The following is a 20,853-nucleotide window of genomic DNA, read 5'->3' as shown; positions in this document are numbered from 1 at the left end:
GAGTCTTTACTCTTCTTGACAACACACCAGCTATACTATTTTCTTTCTCTCTCTCTCTCGTCAATAATCTCCTAATATCCATCCTCACATTCTCCCTATGCCCAACCACTAACTCCCTTGCATGCTTACTTCTCATATCAAGAACATCAATCACCATATTCATCCTCCCTCCTGGAAAACAGACTTTTGTGCACCCTCTCATCCACAACTTTTATATAGAATCTCTATATAGTGCTGCTCTTGAACCATTTTTATTTTATTCTTTCATATGCCTCCATTATTTATCATCTTTTTCTTATATTTTCTCATCATAATCACATTAGTACAAATAGTTATATTAGATTACTTTAAAATTATTATAAATATAATGTAAAACAGGTAACAAAGACTAAATTAATAAATTATTAAATAAACTACAGTAGATTTTATGCAATATTATCTCTAAACTTTTATGTTATGCTACAATATTACATATTTTATTCTAGAATAAACAAATAGAAGTTTTCACCTAAAATATATGTATAAATAAGTTACTTGTGTAGCTGCCTGTCTGGTAAGCCAACTTAATATTGTCTCTTTTCCAACTAACAAGCTATAAGTTAGAATCCCACTGCAGCATGGATGATTTGTGAAGTCTTGAATTGATTTTGTCAAAATCCAGTGTGAGATACCAACCTGCTTACTGAAGACCAGAACTTACTTAAAAAGAAACATGTTTGGTCTTTAACATAAGGCTCTGGAAAATCTGCTCCACCTCCTCCCAAACAAAATTAATTGCATGAGAGGCATATCACTTAATGATGAGAATTTCATTCCCATTTTCTTTTTCACATTTCACTGAATGGCCCATCATAGCCAAGTAATTTGGCTTGTTTAAAACTTAATTAATGATCTGATAGTACAGTTAACCCAATACGTATGGTGTATAATGTGTGCTCTTCTGGCCAGTTTGTGGAACAAAAAACCTGGGTTTCCAGGAGGGGAAACCCTGTAACCTTTGTATGAGACCAGCTAATTCAATTTGAAATGAAAAGCCATTCAATAGTAATAATAAAAAAATTATTTAAATGGAATTCTGAAAACAGAGGGAAAGAGAAAAAAGAGGTAGTGAGAGAGAAAGCATGGAAAGCTGAAAAATGAGTTCAGGATAGTGAAGGAAGAAGAATCAGAAGCACAGGCTAACTGACGTGCAGTGAACAAAAAGTAGAAGTGAGAGAAAGTTATGAGAAGAAATGAGAGGAAGCAGGGAGGTACATAAGTAAGGGATAAAGAGGAAGACAGGAAAGAAGAAAACAAGGAGAGACTCGGGAATGGAAGCAAGGAAAGAAAGAATGAACAAAGCTGTGTAGTGTGATGTATAGAGATACAATGATTCACTGTTTGTGAATACAATATTGAAGAAGTGCTTCCATGAAGGAACAAAAGAATGAGGCAAGGTGTGAATGTGAATGAATGGTTGGTATTAGTGGCACCACTCAGGATTGAATCTGGGATGGGGGGGGGGGGGAGGTTTGAGTAAGCGATTTGAGAATACACACTACACATTGCATACGACCTATGACTGAGCATCTGCAGTGATCGACAATACATGATACCTGCGATCTCCTCTGGCCCGACTTGGGCAAACAAAGTAGCTCAGTCCGCCCGAGCACTACTTCATTTGCCTTGCATTCACAGCGGCTATGATTCCTGAGAGCTATAGGATATTCCCATCTTATGTGACCACTAATTCATAAGTAGTATAGAAATAGAAGACACAACACAACATAAATAAAAAAACGAATTTTAATTAGGAAAAGATTTGGGGAAAATTTTCTAGTGTTTTTTTTTTCCTTTTTTTTTTGGGGGGGGGGGGGCAAGTCCCCCCTACCCCTCCAGTGCAACTGGTTGATATGAATGGCCTGAGAGGTAGTGTGAATCAGTTAGTGAGAGATTTGAGATTAGTGTTAAGACAGAAAACAGTCACTATACTCTCCAGATAAGATAATTCAGAGTTGAAGAGAAGAGCAGCAATAATGAATTAATGAATGATATGACAGCAAGAAATTGTCATAAGAGAGAGAGATCTGAGAAATATGTGGATGCTAGAATAGTATTTGATGTAGAAGAAAGGAGACATATGTAGGAGATGGATTACACGTGAACATGGAGGACAGACATTTAGAGAGTGTTGTTATCTGAACAAGCAAGGGAAGCTAGAATTGCCAGGATGGACAATGGTTCCTCTTGTGGGGAATGGTTGCTTGTTGAGATTAATGTATGGTATATTGCAGAGTAAAATGAAGCATGAGGGAAATAATAATGAGTACAGGAGTATTTATTATTATTATTATTAAATGACACCTCCAAGGACTCATCGAGGGAGGACACCTACTCTACAGCTCTCCGTCTCCACCTCTCACTCATACACTCCATCCACCAACTACAACGAATCATCTACACCAACATCTACTGCCCACCACTAGTATTTTCATAGACAATCATAAACACCTATACCCACAGCAGGATTTGAATCTGCAGCCTTTTGGATAGAGAGCAGATATGCTAACCACTCGGCCAACCAGGCCAGCTAAAATACTACTTCCTCAGGTGAGACTATGTCAGAGTAATGATAATGCTCTGATGTTTTGCTATACAAATGTCAGGAGTATCAGGAATAAAGAAAATGAAATGGTGGCAATGGCAGCCTAAGCCTGTTCAAAGATCACTATATCAGTAAAATATGATTAACAGACGATAATTGCTACAAAGGAACAGTAGCAGAAGGATTCACTATGTTCAGAATAGGAAGAGTAACCAGGGTAAATAGAATCTGGCACAAAGACCTGTTAAATAAACCCCCATCATTTGGTCTGTCTCCTGCAGTTGGACTACAAGCTTTCTGACTCAGTGCTTGTTTTGGGTGATGGTGGATGGTTACTAATCTTCTAAATATACAAATGCAGGAGTCTCTCACAATGGTGTTCTCCCACAAAGTTAATGCCTCTGAAGGGGAAACTGAATATCAAAAGAACAAGAGCTAGGTGAACAGTATCAACCCTGTAGGTTTTTCTCGTTTAAAAAATTCATATCACTTCATCTTCCCCTAAACAGGATATGTATAAACTGTTCTCTGATGACCAAGTAACTGGCCTTCATACAAATCTAATTACTGTAAATATAGTGGGAATTAATCCTACATAACACAGTCTGCAGAGTCTATATTATAACTGCATTTGTCTTCTGATCATACTTCCTGTTCTGCATACTGAAACTGAAAAACCCTAGTGACCTTCTGGCATGGGTGGCTGAAATACATACCTGCTCTCTAATTAACAGGATGCAAGTTAAAATTCCACTGTAAGTATGGATGTTTGTGAATGTCTTTAGGTAGCAGATGAATTTCATCATCCAGTGTGAGCCCACCGTCTTTTTAGAATGGTCTGAAAAACAAGTTTCACGTTTAATTAAGGCAGGGTTTCCAGTTTACGTTAAAAATAAATTTTAAAAAAAAAATCCTCACATCCCTAATGAGATATGTACCCCCAGTCTTTCGAAAGGGAGCAATAATGTGGCAACCATGTAAACTATAAAGGTGTGTTAATTTTATGAGTAGAATTTGAATTCACAAGCAAAACTCATAATTCACGAAGAATGCTATTTACTTAAATTTGGAGCATAAAACTACAATTAAACAATATAAGAACTGTAACTGAAATTACAGTAAACCCTCGATTTTATGGAACTTGATTTAACGAACAAAATTTCCGGTCCGTATGTCACGTGAAAATTAACACCCTGTTAATTTTAAAATGCTTTTAACCAAGATTTGCTTATAATTAAATTAACAGGTATTTTTTGTTATTAATTTTCTGTTATCTTAAACAAATTTTGGCGAATAGGCCATCATATGTTGGAAAAACACTGTAGTAATTTAGCCGACATAAATGAGTCACTGCTCATAAAACATGTTCGGCGAATGATTAGCATGTGATCACACAAATCACACTGTAATTGGTTCTTTTGTTGTGTGGCGTGACTTTCTGCGGCAGTTTTAACTCGTGCCGGCCGATGTTCCGACATGCGCTAAGCCATGCCCAGTAATGCTTTTAAGGCCTATTTTTGTTAAGGTACTCCTTAACAAAAATAGGCTAAATAGCCATAAAAAGAATATTTACTTAGAGGAGTAACATGGAATTTTTTCTAGAAATAATACCTATATTTTCCTTAGTTTTCATTGCTTATTTTGTTGATTTTCTTGTGGGGGAAAAAAATGAAACATTTCTGCTGGGAATGCAGTTTTATATATATATATATATATATATATATATATATATATATATATATATATATATATATATATATATTTATTATAATGACATTATAAAAAACGTATAGATGTAACAGTTTTGATTCAAAACATCTTGAACCTCATGGCATTAACTGAAAATTCTCCCATATCTCTCTATCCCCACTTTTCCAACCCCCTTCCTTTCAGTCATACTTTAACAGCAGATAAATGTATATCATCATACTCCGGATGCCGCTGAATAAGAAGACAACCAGCAACATCCTATAAACATATGTCTAAATTATTCTTCCTATATATATTCTTCATATATCTGTCTTTAAAACATCAGTAATGCCCTAAAAACTGAGTAAAAAGCAAATAACATTATAAAAAAGGGGTAACTCCTTAACAAGGGAAAATATTTTATTCATATGCTCCTTGGTACAAAAATTCAGATATCCATACCAGGTGTTTGCAATTCTAATTGTGGCTCATAGATACTATGTTTAAAATCCCTACCGGAAGGAATATATTTCTTATTTTACTAAGAAGTTTTTTAAATAAAAATCCTCTAATCATTTTAAATATTCAATTATACAATATTATTCAATTCAACTGCTATTCTGTTTATTTAGTTATGGAAATTAAAATATACTCACCCTTTCATTTCCACTTTCACTGTCACACTGAAAAGTGAAAATGAACATGTATTTTCAGAAACAAATTGAACATTAAACCAGAATTATTATGCATTCCATTATTTACTGCTATAATATTACTTAAATAGTGCATATTTTGTGATATTTTCAATTTCAGGTGATATCAGATAATTTAGGAAGTAGATGATTTTCATCCACTACCTAAATAGCTATATGTGTATATTATTATTATTATCTGAGGCCTCCAGGGACTCATCGAGGAAGGCTATCAATCACCCAAACCAGCTGTCATACCTTCCCTTAAATTCATTCACACTAGATGCACTCACTACCCCTAAAGGCAAATTATTCCACTCACTCACTGCTCTGTGAGAGAAAAACCTAGCTCTTACCTCTTTCTTGACTGTGAACAAACTTAACTTCCATGGATGCTCCAGTGTTTTCTCCCAACCTTCCATATAATGAAAAATTTCAGACACTATCCGTTATCATTCTTCCTGTAATCCACATACTTGCAATCTGTCTTCATAATCTAAATCCCATAATCCAGATATAATCTTTGTAACTCATCTTTTTCACCCTTTTCACAGCTTCTTTGTCCCCTTGGAATCTGGTAGACCAAATCTGCACACAATAATCCAGGTCTTATCAAAGCCTTGTAAAGAGGCTAAATGACTTCCTTATCCTTGCATCCCAAGGCTAAATTCAACATCACAGTTATCCTCCGAGTTGTATTTGCAATTTTTGTTATATGAACTTTGAACTTCAAATTCGTATCCACCAATACCCCAAGATCCCTTGCATCCTCAGTTCCTTGTAGCATAATCCTGCTAAAATAATATGCAGCTAGAAATCTAATTGAGCCAAAGTGCATAACTTTACATTTGCTAACATTAAACTGCTAACATTTGTTTACCCAAATTTCCAGCCTATTCAAATCATTTCGTAATTGCCGAATATCAGTAGCATTCCTGACTGCCCTGCCTATCTTTGCATCACTGGCAAATAATTGCACATCTGATATAATGTATAGATTGTACAATAATGGCACAAGGACTGAACCCAGAAGTACATCACTGGTCATCATAAATCTAGCAGATTTACACCAACTGTATACCACTTTTTGATATCTGTCTGTCAACCATCCCCTGATCCAAATCAAGAGTTTATATTCTAATCCCATATTCTCCAGTTTATGCAACAGTCTTTTGTGTGGTATCCTAGCCTTAGAAAAATCAAACATTATCATAGCATATCCATTTCCTTTATCTAACTCAGCCATATCATTGTTATAAAATATGACAAATTACTAAAACATGACCTTCCTTTAGTAAACCTATGCTGCTCCTTGCAGACTATACCTTGTTTGTCTACCCATTTCTGTATGCAAGTTCTTTACAACTTCTCTAAAATCTTCACTATCATACCAGAGATACTGATAGGTCGGTAGACACATCAATTTTTGTACCAACCTTGTACTACAGAATTATCATACATTCTTCCATTCCTGAGCTGAGACTTAAGTTATACAAACATGTGAAAGACCTAGCCAATTTGGTTGAACTCTCCTTTAGCAAACGGGCTGATACTCCTACTCCATCTGTCCCTATAGACAAATTCTTATCCAAGTTATGCAACAGCTCTTCAAACTTGTTTTCATGTACCTCAAACTCTTCATTCAATGGCAGTAGCACTGTGCACCATGTTACATACATCTGGTTGATATATCTTAGCATATAAGATGATATACACTTATATGCAGATGGGTTGTTTATATATAAAAAATGTAAGGTGATCCACTGATAAGATACACAGGCCAAATGTGCAAAAAGAGTAAAAATACTTCCTTTTACAAGAGTATGTATATTATTTTTTATTTTATATCAGACACAGAGATGAAAGTTTGCAAAACCTATAACATATTAGTACTGCATGTGGGCAAGGTGAAGAAGGAATCTGTGAGAGAAAGAATGAGATAGAGAAAGCCTATCACAGAGAGCAGAAGTACATAAAATGGAAGAGGTTAACAGTGAGATTGAAGCTGAACTATAAATGGATGTTGATTAAATGATGCTCATGTTGTTAGAGATTTTAAAGAAAGGAGAAATAATAATGTTCAGTTTATAAGACTAGTGCTCATCGAAATACCTACAGAAGGCAGAAATAGATAATGATGTGGTTAGGTTGAATCTGTTAAAATAAAAAAAGTCACCAATCATTAAAAGTCATCAAGTTTTAATGACTTTTGACTCATGAATTAAATAATTAGATCTCGCTCTCCCTTCTGAATATCATCAAGCATTCTTAAGAATGTTTAAGCTGCTGTGTCTGTGTGTGTGTGTGTAGAAGGTATTCCAAGGCTGGAATACCTTCTCCACACACACACAGATTTCGGAATGATACAATGTCAGCAGATTTTACAGATGAAAGTAATGTCTTGAGGTAATGATGTGGTGGTCCTCACCCTACTGAAAAATAACAATGAGATCAGAGTTTAAGGCACTGCTTATGGAAGATCTTAATGCTTCTAATGGTTGTACAACATAAGGTTTATCAAATGATGGAGGAGAGGAGTATACTGTAATTAACATAGCCATGAGTACTGAGGTCAATTAGAGGTCATTTATGTGCAGGAGGAAGTGAGTAAGTAAAAGCACAGAACCCTTGGGTACTCCAGCATTAGTTGAAAAATCTGAAGAGAGAAATCATTTTCCCTTCTAGTGAAATTATATATGTACATATATATATAAATTCCTAGAAATGTTAGAAGCACAGTCATACGAGTTTCTCCAACTCATTTTGGCTTGTGTCCAAAAGTGGGTAATGATGGCAGTGGATTGAGAGTGACAAGTTCATATTGCTGTAAATTAAAGATGCAAAGAAATTATATTCTTGGTTTAATCCTTTATCCAGGTGTAAGCAAACAAAGTTTCTTTAATGACAGGGCTACTTTTATATAGAGGCTAATGACTTCACATCTCAGTCTTAGTATTTTTCATGCGCAAGCTCTGCTTACATTTGGATAAAGGATTAAACCAAGAATATAATTTCTTGGCATCTTTAATTTATAGTATAATCAAGGGAAAAAAACTTTCAACTTCATATCACTCTAATCAGTTCATGGATCTCCAGGTGATAATGTTTACTGTTGATTTCTGCATGATTTGTGAAAAAAATGAAGTAAGAGCAATCACTTTTTTTTTTTTTTTTTAACAGAGCTGAATACAGAGTTATTTTCTTGCAGTATTAGCCAGCAGTGTATATGAAACTAATATAGCACTCATAACTGTTTCCCAAAACGCTAAGTTAACTTTCTTTAATATATATCATCAGTTTCCTGATATGTACTCTTTAGGGGTGTTCAGGCTACTATGACAACACTACATGAATAAGTTTGCATTGTTAATCTTCTATCCACAATTTTACTCCAAATTAGTCCATTACTTGTCAGCACGCCAATATTGTCGTATCTAACATCTTGTGCTTTTTAAAGGCAGTACTGAGTTGGTCCACGTAGACCTTGTTCTTCTTCTGGGTCTCTTTCCTGTCATCTTGGCATCAAACACCTGTTTTGCTAATCTTTCCTCTCCCATTTTGTTTAAGTGGCCATACCACCTTAGATTAGCAATGTTCACACATTCTTGAATGAAAACAATGTCCAATCCCTTTCTAATATCTTCATTTTTAATATATGATTCCGCAGTGATGCCATCTGTTCACTTCCCTAATTTTTCTCAGAACTTCCATATCTGTGGTCTCTAATCTTTGCTCAACTGCTTTATTTCTAATCCAACTCTCAGATCCATAGCTTAAAACTGAATTGAACACTCTTGTATACTGTTTAGTTTAGTGACTTGGTTAATTTCTATATTATTCCATACAAATTCATTCAACTGGCTCCCAATCATACCAGCTTCACTTATTCTGTTGTCTATTTCCAAATTTAATTTGCCATCATCACCAAAAACTGTCCTGAAATATTTTACTTGTTCCATCCATTCTCCACTGAGAATGCATCTGAAGGTTTCCTATGCTCCTGCCTATTTTCATAGTTTTGGTCTTTACTTATTTTCATGCCAAATTTGTTACAGCTGCATTGCAATTTAGTTAGATAATCCAGTAGATTAGCAGTGGATATGTTTAGGAGTATAACATCATCTGCATAAAGTAAAGAATTAACTTCAAAAGATATCTTCAATTATAGTATCTTTGAAAAAAAGTGCTTAAATGGGGGTGGTATCTGAATGTATATCAGATGCCACTTTCTTTCATAATGTAATCCATATAGATGATGAATAAAAGTGCAGATAATGTACATCCTTGTCTTAGCCCCGATTTTTCATGAAACCATCTTCTTGTATTTCTTTCAATTCTAACTGCTGACTTACAATTTAAATATAGATTAGGTATTGTTCTGTATGATGTTGCATTTATCCCATATAATTGTAGTGTTGTGAAAAGCTTTTCTCTGGACAACTTCTCATATGTTTTTTCCAGATCTACAAAACCTAGATCCTTGTTATATTCCCACAACTTCTCAACTATATGTGTTAAAGTGCAAATCTGAGCTTGACAATCTCTATATGGACTGAACCTGGCTTGTTCTTCTCACGTTTCTCTTCCACAATTTTTCTGAACCTCTTTTCAAGTATACTTGCATAAATATTACCTAGAACATTTAACAGAGAAATTACTCCGTAATTTCCACATTCATCTTTATTCCTTTTTTTCGAAATATGAACTCTACTCCAATCATCTGGAATTTGATCTTCTGACTAGGCCCATCTGAATTATGTGGTGCAACCACTGCAAAACTTTTATTATTATTATTATTATTATTATTATCCAAGACCCCCATGGAGTCAAAGACTCATCTAGGGGTCCTTTTATCAACACACAGCTCATCATACTGTGCTTTAAACACATTCAAATTCTCTGCAGGCACCACACTCTCAGGCAAGGAATTCCAATCATTCACAACTCTGCATGAAAAAAACCTGCCTCTCACTCCCCTACTCACACCCTCTTTATACAGTTTCCAGGGATGACCTCTGGTTCTCCCCTGATCTCCCACTATTTTCTGTAGAACCTCTCCAGCATTGATCCTATAACAACCCCCTTAATAACTTGTAGGTCTCTATCATATCTCCCCCTCCTCTTGTCCACCAGACTCTGCAAGTTGCATCCTCTCAATACATTTAGACATTGCATCCACTAGACAGTTTTTGAAAATCCCCCAAGCTGCATTGATCTCTTTTCCAGCTAACTACTCATTCCATGCTACACCTGAAAGCATATACCCTTTTCTTACACTGCTGGCAACCACCCAGGTAATCACCTCATGGCCACTCTTACCAATTGGTGGGTGATTTGACACTTCATTTATAATTACATCCTCTGATGAGATGATCATAGTCACCTCATCCAAGACCCTCAATCCTCGTGTGCCCTCTGTTACATACTGTCTGAGGTAGTTATCCCTCAAAAACTCAAGAAACTCATTTTCTTTACTTCCAGTTGCTATCTCATCATTCCAGTCTATACTGCCATAATTAAAATCATCCATAATGATCACTCTTTTTTTTATTTGCTTAGCTAATTTGATTATACATTTCATAGTCACTACCATCCACATTTCCTGGTCTATAACAACATCCAACCAAGTATTTCATTCCATTCACCTCTATCTCACACCATAGTGCCTCAAAACCACTGGCACTATTTCCCTCTGGCATCTCTAACTTGTATGGACATAACTCTTTCTCTATTATCAATAGCACTCCCCTCCTCCCTTTTTACCTCTTCTATTCTCACGAAACACATCATATCCTTCCATCTAAATTCCTGTCAGGATGTCGTCCTCATCTTTTTTTTTTCTTTTTTTTAATGCCTCCATATTTAAGCATTTCTGGATGTCATCTCTGGAACTTAAAATGTTGAAAGGCAGATGTAGATGATATCAATCATCTACATCTGCCTTTCAACATTTTAAGTTTTGATGGCTTTATCTATCTCAAATATTGATATGTACATCTGTTTCTATTCCACTCGAAAATTTTCTGCTACTGTTCTGTCACTGCTTGTTTTGTTTAACAGTCTTTCAAAGTAATTACTCCAGACACCTAGGATATCCTTATGATGTCACTTTTATCATCTTTGATTCTTTTTACAGTACTTTTCCTCCATTTCTAAACTTTTCAATGGCTTTCAGAACACTTAGCCATGTTCTTGGTATTTGTCATCTACATTCTTACCAAAGTGATGAGTATGCTGATTTTATCGACCAAAAAACGAATGTAACAAAAAATAACTAACACTAGGTTAGGTCATAATAGATATTTAATTAAATCTACTAGTTCTGTCACATATGCCAGTGACTTCTTCTGGGTTATGAAGAACAAATATACAATAAGTGGTAAATACGAACCATTACATAACTAAAAGCCAAATATGTAGGAAGTATTACACAAAAATAAAAAACCGAAACATGTGGAGTATGGAAGGTGGAACAGGTCAGTCATTGCTCAGAAGGTGTGCACAATAATTGGCAGAAAAGTTAAAGCTTATTGTATATTTGTTTGTTCTTCCTAACTCAGAAGAAGCCACTAGCATATGTGGTAAAATGTCTTCTTCTTCGTCTATGATCTCTTATGCTTTTAAGCGTCGAGATTTTGCCAAAGAGATTTCCATGCCATCCTGTCCAAGGTTTGTTGTTTTGCTTCTTTCCAGTTAATTCCCTTCTTTTCCAATTTTTCTTTAATTTCCTTTTGCCAACCTTTCCTGGGTCTGCCTATGTCTAATAGGTTTAATTATATATCTATTACGACCTGTTAAACCTAGTGTTAGTTATTTTTTGACAACACGTCAGACTTGTTGTCAAAAAATAACTAACACTTTAACTTTTCTTTAACTTTTAACTTCAACAACGAGGCCTAAGGCATTACTGAAAACTGGCTATCAGAATTAGATACAGTAACTGGGACTGAGTAAAACAGGTATACTATTTTTAGGGATAACAGATGACTAATAATGATAACAGATGACTTAAGTCCAAATAGGATAGAAAAGCAAGAAAACAATGATGGTAATAATGTTGCATGTAGCAGTGAGATTGAGGCTATATGGTGTGAGTTTAGCAATGTGAAATGAAATATATGGTGGGGTGTTGCTACAGACCTGGCAGTTCAGTTGCAGGGGAAGATGTAATGTGTAATGTATCACCAATTTAGCCTGAATGCTCAACGAGTGATCATTATAAGTGATTTTAATTATCCAAACATTGATTGGGTAGGAAAGAAATCTCCTGATAAGCATGAAGAGGAATTTATTGAAATGCTGTGAGTTGTGAGACAACTTTCTCAAGCAGCATGTGGTCAAAGAGTGTTAGGTTTGTTCATATCATCAGAAGGGGGTCTCTGTTAAGAATATGACTATTTTACCACTGTTTGGGAACACTGATCATGCAATGCTTTCTTGGGAAGTATCTAATTATATTGGTGTTCAAGAACAGGTTAGATGTTGAACTACAAAGCTGAAAATTATGATCAATATAGGAGAATACTATATTTGGTCCCATGGTATCAGTTACTGAATGGGGGAAAATGTCAGCAATGCATGGGAATCTTTGAAAAAGTGCTTAAATGGGGTATCTGAATGCATCCCTAGTGTTTCGAAGAATAAATAGGGTGGGAGTGAAATGATGTGCAACCTTATTAAGCAAGAAATCAACAAGAAGAAGATGATGTGGAAAGAATATCATTAGAATAAAAGTGAGAAGGATTACAAAACATATAAAGTGCAGGTCAGAAAAGCAATGAGCACTGTGTAGAAAGTTAAATCAGAGTATGAAAAGAAATTAGCTATGCAGGTTAAAGGCAATCCAAAAGAATTTTATCATTATGCTATAAGCAAAAAGAAAGAAAGAATTTGGATGAATGCAGATGGAACTCTAGTGTCAGAAGGTAAAGAGACTGTTCAATTAATGAGTGCTCACTTTGCTAAGATATATCAGCCAAGTGTATATAACATAGTGCACAGTGCTACGACTGCATTGGATGAAGAGCTAGAAGTGCATGAGAATGAGATTGAAGAACTGCTGCTTAACCTGGATAAGAATTTGTCAATAGGGACAGATGGAATATTGGCACATTAGCTAAAGGAATGTTCAGCTGAATTGTCTAGACCTTTCACATGTGTGTATAAATTGAGTCTCAGTCTCAGCTCGATAGCATAGGAAAGGAAGGAAGGTATGATAGTTCCATTGTACAAGGGTGGTGCAAAAACTGTGTGTCTAACTACTAACCTATCAGTAGAGACCGCGCTTACATTTGAATGAGGAAGGACGTAGGCATCTGGAGAGATTGCTGTTCTGAACGAGTCAGTGTGTCCCAGGGAGAATGATAGTAGAGGTGGCCTCTTGTGGGAATGGATACTTGTGAGAAGGTGATACGACATCAGGTAACACTGAGCCCAGTGGAGTCTAGAGGGAATAATGCTGGGTATAGAAACAATGGCATTTATATGCTTTAAAGTAATGCCAGGAGTATCCGGAATAAGGGAGAGGAATTGGTGGTGCAGATAGCATCAGCCTGGCAAACATTATTGGGATCACTGAGACGTGGTTGACAGAAGAGGATATAATAACAGAAATAGAAGTCGCTGGGTACAGCATTTTTCGGCAGGATAGGAGGGGAAAGCGTGGTGGTGGTGGGGGTACTGCTTATGATAAGTGACGACCTATGTCCTCTAAGAGTGGAGGCTTAGGAAGGCAGTGAGACAAATGATTTTGAGAGCATATGGTGTGAGGTAGAGGTGGGCAAGACAGGATATTTAGTGGGGTGTTGCTACAGACCCAGGAGCACAGAGGATGGGAACCAGGAGATGTTTAGACAGTTAAGTTTGGCAAGTGCAAGAAGAATGGTTGTTATGGGAGATTTTAACTACAGTAGTATAAATTGGAGAGAGGAAGATGCATGTAGCAATAGGGGAATGGAATTTCTAGAATTCTTGAGGGACAAGTCTTAGGCAACATGTAACAGAGGGAACAAGAGGTTCAAGAGTTTTGGATTTGATTATAGCATCAGAAAAGTTGATAATAACTGAGATGACATCTCTCCCACCAGTTGGAGAGAGAGTGACCATATGGTTTTGACTTGGAAAATGAATAGACATGCAGGAGTATCAAAGAGACGGGAACTTATGTGGAATTATAAAGCAGGTGATTATAAGTCTTAGATCAACTTTGGGAAGTTTAATGGAGGGAGGAATTGGAAGGCCGGGATATCATTAGTGCGTGGGAAATTGTGAAAGAATATTTGTTAGCAGCAATGGTAAGTTGTATACCACGAGTGAAAAGAGGACACAATTTGGAGTAAAGTGGATGACAAACAATATTAAGCAGGAATTGTATGTGAAAAAGAGGCTATGGAAGAGATATAAGGAGACAGGTGAAGAGAAGATGCATGAAGAATATAAGACACAGGCCAGAAGAGTGACTAGTGGGGTAAGGAAAGCGAAACTGGAATATGAGAGGAGATTGGCCCTAAGATCCAAAGAAAATCCTAGGGAATTTTTTAGCTATGTGGCCAGTAAGAGGAGAAATGACTGTGGAAGAATGATATTGTAGGATAAATATGCAGAGGACATAGTGGAATTGTTCAATGAACACTTTATTGGAGTATTTCATTCTGGAGGAGTCAGTTTTAATGCTAGAGGGGATAGGGCAGGTTTGAGGTTTAGAGGTACAGGAGGAGAGTGTGTTTCAGATACTGAGTACTCTGGATGTCAGTAAAGCTTTGGGACTGGATGGTATTTCAACATGAGTTTTGAGAGAATGTGCTAGGGAACTGACAGTGCCTTTAACGTGGCTTTTCAATGAAAGTCTGGCCGCGGGAAAGGTGTCCAGGGAATGGAAGGAAGGTAAGATAGTGCCATTGCATAAGGGTGGTAACAGACTGGAAGTGTCTAATTATAGGCCAGTTTGTGTGTCATCAGTAGTTGTTAAGATCTTGGAGAAAGTAGTGAGGGACCGTATACAGCATTGGGCGGATGAGGGTAATGTTATCTGTGAGAGTCAACATGGATTTGTGAAAGGGCACTCTTGTTATAGCAATATGCAAGAACATTAGATGAGGGAAAGGCATATACTGCAATTTTCTTAGATTTAGCAAAGGCATTTGACAGGGTGCCACATGATAAGCTGATATTTAAGTTGCAGCACATGGGTCTGGATGTCAGATTGGTCAACTGGATTCAGGATTGGCTGCCTGATAGGTATCAGAGAGTTGTGTATGGTGGAGCAGTTTCAGGAGGCAGAGGGTTACAAGTGAGGTCCCACAGGGCTCAGTACTAGGACCTATATTGTTTAACCTTTATATCAATGACATTGCCAGTGAATTGCAAGGGGATATTCAGTTGTTTGCAGATGATGCGAAGCTGGGAAGGATTATTAGTAATAGTGCAGATGTGGTAGCCCTGCAAGAGGATTTGAATAAGCTAGATAGATGGGCAAATGAATGGGAGGGGATGTCAGTTTAATGCAGCAAAATGTAAGGTCTTGAGGTTTGGGAAACATCAATGGGACACTGCATACTCTATGGGTGGAGTTATACTGGAGGAAGTAGGGGAGACAAGAGATCTGGGGTTGATGACTGATAGAAACCTGAAATTTAGGGGACATATTGCAAAGGTGGTGAAGGTAACACAGAGGATTGCTGCAATAATGAGAAGGACACTGACCTGCAGAGATAAAACAGTTATCATTCCGTTGTATAAGACCCTGATCAGACCACACTTAGACTATTGTTTTCAGATTTGGTCCCCAGGATTTGAAGGGGATAAATTAACTGTGGAAAGGTACAAAGGCAGATAACAAAGATGGTTTCAGGACTGTACAATGATAGTTATGAGGATCCGCTGAGGGAATGTGGACTGCAGAGTTTGGTGGATAGAAGAAGGAGAGGTGATATGATGGAGACTTTTAAACTGTTGAGAGGTGGTTACAGGGTTGACACTGGGGAGTTCTTTTGCTTGGTTGAACAGTGGGAAGGAGTGATGACAAGAGGCCATCCCTGGAAGTTACGAAAGGAAACTGTGAGCAAGAGGGTGAGGAGTGGTTTCTTTGCATGGAGGGTGGTTGAACCATGGAATGCATTGCCTGATGGAGTGGTGAGAGCAAGAACGGTCAATGAGTTTAAGGAGTGGTATGATAGACTTTGTGTTTCTTAGGGGGGGGGACCTCCCCTCGATGAGTCTTGACAGACTTTATGTTCTTAGGAAGGACCTCCCACGATGAGTCTTTTGACTCCATGGAGGCCAAATAATAATAATAATAATAATGGTGAAGATTTTAGAGAAGTTGTTAAGAACTCACATACAGAAATGTGTTCACAAACAAGCTATACTCTGCAAGGAGCAGCATAGGTTTACTAACTGAAGGTCATGTTTCAGCAATTTGCTCATATTTTATAAGAATCTTATGCCCAAGTTGGATAAAGTGAATGTATACACTATAATAATATTGGATTTTGCAAATATTTGATAGGATACTACATGAAAGGCTGTTGTGTAAACTGGAGAATATGGAATTGGAATATAAACTCTTCACTTGGATAAGCAGATGGCTGACAGACAGATATCAAAATGTGGTATATGGTGGGTGTGAATCTGCCAGATTTGTTTACTAGTAGTGTACCCTGGGTTCAGTCGTTGGGCCACTGTTGCTCAATCTATAGATTAATGACATTAGGAAGGGTATAATAGGAGATGTGCAATTGTTTGCCAATGACAAGAAGATAGGTAGGGCAATTAGGGATGCTACTGATATCCAGCACTTAAAGAAAGATTTGAATAGGCTGGAAATTTGAGCAAACAAAAATGGCTATCAGTTTGATGTTAGTAAGAGTAAAATTATGCATTTTGGGGTGATGAGATTTCCAGTGGCATATTATATTAGCAGGGTTATGCTACAAGAAACTGATGAGGCTAGAGATCTTGGTGTAATGGTGGATAGGAATTTGAAGTTCAAAGTTTGAATAGCAAAATTTGCAAATACAACTTAGAGGATAACTGCAATGTTGAAGCAAGCCTTGGCATGCAAGAATAACAAAGTCATTTTGCCTCTTTACCTTGATAAGATCACACCTGGACTATTGTGTGCAGATTTGGCCTCCTGGATTCCAAGGAGATAAAGAATCTGTGGTGAGGGTGCATAGAAGAGTTACAAAGATTATAACCAGATTATGGGATTTATATTATGAGGACAGATTGCGAGTATGTGTATTACAGAGTCTGGTTAACACGAGAAAGAGGAGTGATATGATAGAGATCTATCTTCTGAATGGGTGTTACAGGATAATATTGTCTGATGAAAATTTTTATTATATAGAAGGTGGAGAGAGAAGTTGAGGAGAGAGAACATGTTGCCTTAGACGATAGAAATATAAGATCTGATAATGTTGGAGTCTTAACAAGTAACAGACTGATTTGGAGGAAAATTGTAGATAGGAAGTTAGTAATGATGTAAATTTTTCATGTAGTACTATCACATCCTGTTACACCCTTTGAGGGTATGGCAGGAATTTGATGATGATGATAATAATAATGATGATAATATGTTCTCCATTCAGGATGCAGTTAATATTATCCACATTCCTGCTTATTTTCGTGATCTGTCTTTTCCCTGCTAATTGTGCTAAATTTGTTATGGTAGCTGCTGAGATTAACATCTCGATTTGTGATATCAGGTTTAATGCCATTTAACTTCATAGTGTAATCTATATAGATGATGAATAACAGTGGATATACTGTGTACTTATCTCACAGTTGATTTTACATCAAGGAAGCTCCTCATCTCTAGCAATTAATGCAAAATCACATATTAACATGTTACTGATAATCTGCAATTCATTTTTGTGTGGAAATCTGCTTAGAGATTTCACATTATACAAACTCCGGTCATCTGGAATTAAACAAGCTTACAATTTAATTAGTGCAAATAATAATAATATTATTATTATTAACTTGTTAATTATATTCAGAAATCCACTGAGTCAACCAAATGATAATAAATATATAACCATCCAAAATCCATCTTTTAATATGCAGATGATACAGTTATACTATCTATCCATCCATAATAATACAAGCATAGCCCAGAAATATAACATGACATAAATCTGCTTACTGACTCGCTCACCAAAACTCCACACACTTAAACTCTGATAAGATAAAATTAATTACATTCAAAAATCCACTGCATTGATAAATATATAACCATCGAACATCCACTCTTCAACATACAAAACACACATACACACAACAGTAAAACCACTACCATCAATACAATACCTTGGAAAAATTACCTTGATGCAGATATTGACCGGAAGAGCACATGTCATCAAACTTGTGCGCTTCTTTAAGTTTATAAATTTACTCTATAAGTTTAAAATCATTTAAACTTATAGTTTAAATGATTTTAAACTCTATAAGTTAAAAGACATAGTGCCTACATGCATAAAAAAACTAATATATACAGCACTATGCAAAAATATACTAAGATATGCTATAACAACGTACGCATTTTGTGTACACTACAACCTAAATAGATTAATATCATTACATTACAAAATTATAAAGCTGATCTTTTGGGAACAAAGAGATGATACCGACTTTGTACATACTGCAATGTCAGAACATCAAATTCTAACAACAAAACCCTTATGCAGCTAGGATAAAATATTACTTTGATGCCGACTACCGGATAGCCAGACATACATACCACATAACAAGACCTCATACAACTAATTATATCACATATAAATATAATAATCACTACAAGAAGGCCATTCAGATTTTCTACATTCCAGATAACTAAATAAACTACCTTTTTTGAAGACATCTTACAAACTACAGTAGCCTAAAAAAAGCTTTAAGGCCATACTATGAGTGAGAAATATGTAACCTACACACTTGTAGACTTAATGAAATGCTATATATTAGTTTAGTAATGTGTTATGGCATTCCTAGTTATCATGCATGTATGTAAATTTCTTAACCTATGGCTGTGGTAAACATCAAATCTATCAAGCGTTAGTCTACTTTCAACTTAGAAATCAAACCAATATACAATAACTAACCAGGGTCATTCTCAGATGAGCTTAACTATAGAATAACACATGTGCCATAGTTAACTTTTTATTATACAAATATTTTGTCTTATGTCTCATCATCAGTACAATGATTGAACAACAATAGGAACTGAATTCAAAACAGGATAATATTGTCTGATGAAAATTTTTATTATATGGAAGGTGGAAAGAGAAGTTGAGGGGCATCTGTGGAATTTAAGTTTATTTGCGGTCAAGAAAGGGATGAGCTATTTTTTTTCTCACAGATCAGTGAGTGTGTGAAATAGTTCGTCTTTAGATAGTGAGTGCATGTATTGTGAATGAATTTAAGGGGAGGTATGACAGCTGGTTTCAGTGATATATAACCTCCTTTGATGAGTCCTTGACACCCTGGAGGTCTCAGATAATAATAATAATAATAATAACAACAATAATAATAAAATCACTCTGTCCCATTCTGTCTTAATGTTATGTGTGTGTTCCCTCAACCTAGTGGTTGGCAGAGTAGCAACGCTACTTTAATAGGGAATTATAGAACAAGGCAGTATTGCATTGCCTTCCATGTTCAATAGTATTCTGTCTTTGGATATGAGCATTCACTGGGTCTGTTTTGAGAGATGAAAAACCTAAGTTTCCAGGAGGAAAAAACCTTCCATCTCCATATCAGAATGGCTAACTCACCTCTGATTGAAAAGTCCTGATAAAAGTTCTTCTTGTTATAGGTGGGATTGGAACGAGTCTTTCCAACTGAGGGCTCTGTCGAAACCAAATGAACTATGGAGGCTCTATAATTCTGTCTCTATCCCTATCATAATGTGAACAACCACCACGAAGTTTTTGATTTTCTTTCTTTAAATAGTGATTTTCTCCAGTTTAATTTTCCTAACCGTGAAGTCCCTTTTTTTGAAAATTTTAATGTTTACAACCACCAACTGCCTTCTCTTTTCCATGTACACAAATCACAAATCCACCAGGTAGAGGTGCTGAGAAATGCAATACCAGCAATGATCCTTACACAGACTGTCTACCAGAATACCATATAACCCAAACCACTCTTCAAGCAGCTTTGATTTCTTCCCACCTTTCTAAACATACTGCAATGGTTTATTGTTGTTGCTGTTGTCATCAGACAATTCAGACCACTATTTACTATTAATTTCTTCTTCCATAGAACAATTCTCATGCAATCACTCTCATCCACATGTTGTATGATAATTGAAGAATGCAAAGTGGATAAGTTACATGATATCCATTCTCTTCTGATCCAAACATTTGCACTGAATGTATTACTAAAACAGTTGTTTTTATTCATAAAGAAACATTCATCACGTACTCCAGTTTAAATTCTCATCCAGGCCATTTTTGAACTGGTATGTTCTCATCAGAAAATAGGATGAAACCCTTGATTTACAATGGTAGCTCATGTGTGAAGGATGTTTCCACAAGAAAAATACGAATTGGAGGATATATATCATATCAACTTAGCACTGAAAATTATTAAAAGAAAGAAAGAAGAAAAAGGAAGGAAGGAAGGAAAGAATAAAGTAGAAACAAAAGGAAAGATAAATTATTAAGTAAAATCCATCAAATTCAATTGCTTTTTGCTCTGTATTTCAATATTTATGATATAAGTAACAATCAAGAATTCACTTAGAGAAAATGTTATCAAATTTTTGCTACACTAATATTACAAGAATTTCTGCCTGTTTTTCTGATAAGAAGGGACAGTTTAAAACAGCTGTAAGTCCAGTAAAATCCTTATACAAAAGAAGTAACAATAAGAAAATATATGGGCTCT

The 20,853-nt window shown here is 36.0% G+C and overlaps 1 protein-coding gene across 1 annotated transcript in view; it reads right to left on the bottom strand.

Moving 5' to 3' along the window:
• The window catches only part of LOC150110013 (uncharacterized), a 594,272-nt gene that overhangs the window by 276,333 nt on the left and 297,086 nt on the right, over window positions 1–20,853 (bottom strand). Inside the window, exon 5 of the mRNA XM_090390616.1 lies at window positions 4,930–4,956. Coding sequence (XP_090246742.1) covers window positions 4,930–4,956 — 27 coding nt within the window. The remainder of the gene's footprint in view (window positions 1–4,929; window positions 4,957–20,853) is intronic.

This window comes from Typopeltis vanoorti, chromosome 1, assembly GCF_054136105.1.
Source record: "Typopeltis vanoorti isolate ZY-2024b chromosome 1, IOZ_Tvanoo_1.0, whole genome shotgun sequence".
In the NCBI taxonomy this organism is placed as follows: Eukaryota; Metazoa; Arthropoda; class Arachnida; order Uropygi; family Thelyphonidae; genus Typopeltis; species Typopeltis vanoorti.
Note: the sequence above shows the minus strand (reverse complement) of the source record. Positions and strands in the feature narration are given on the sequence as shown.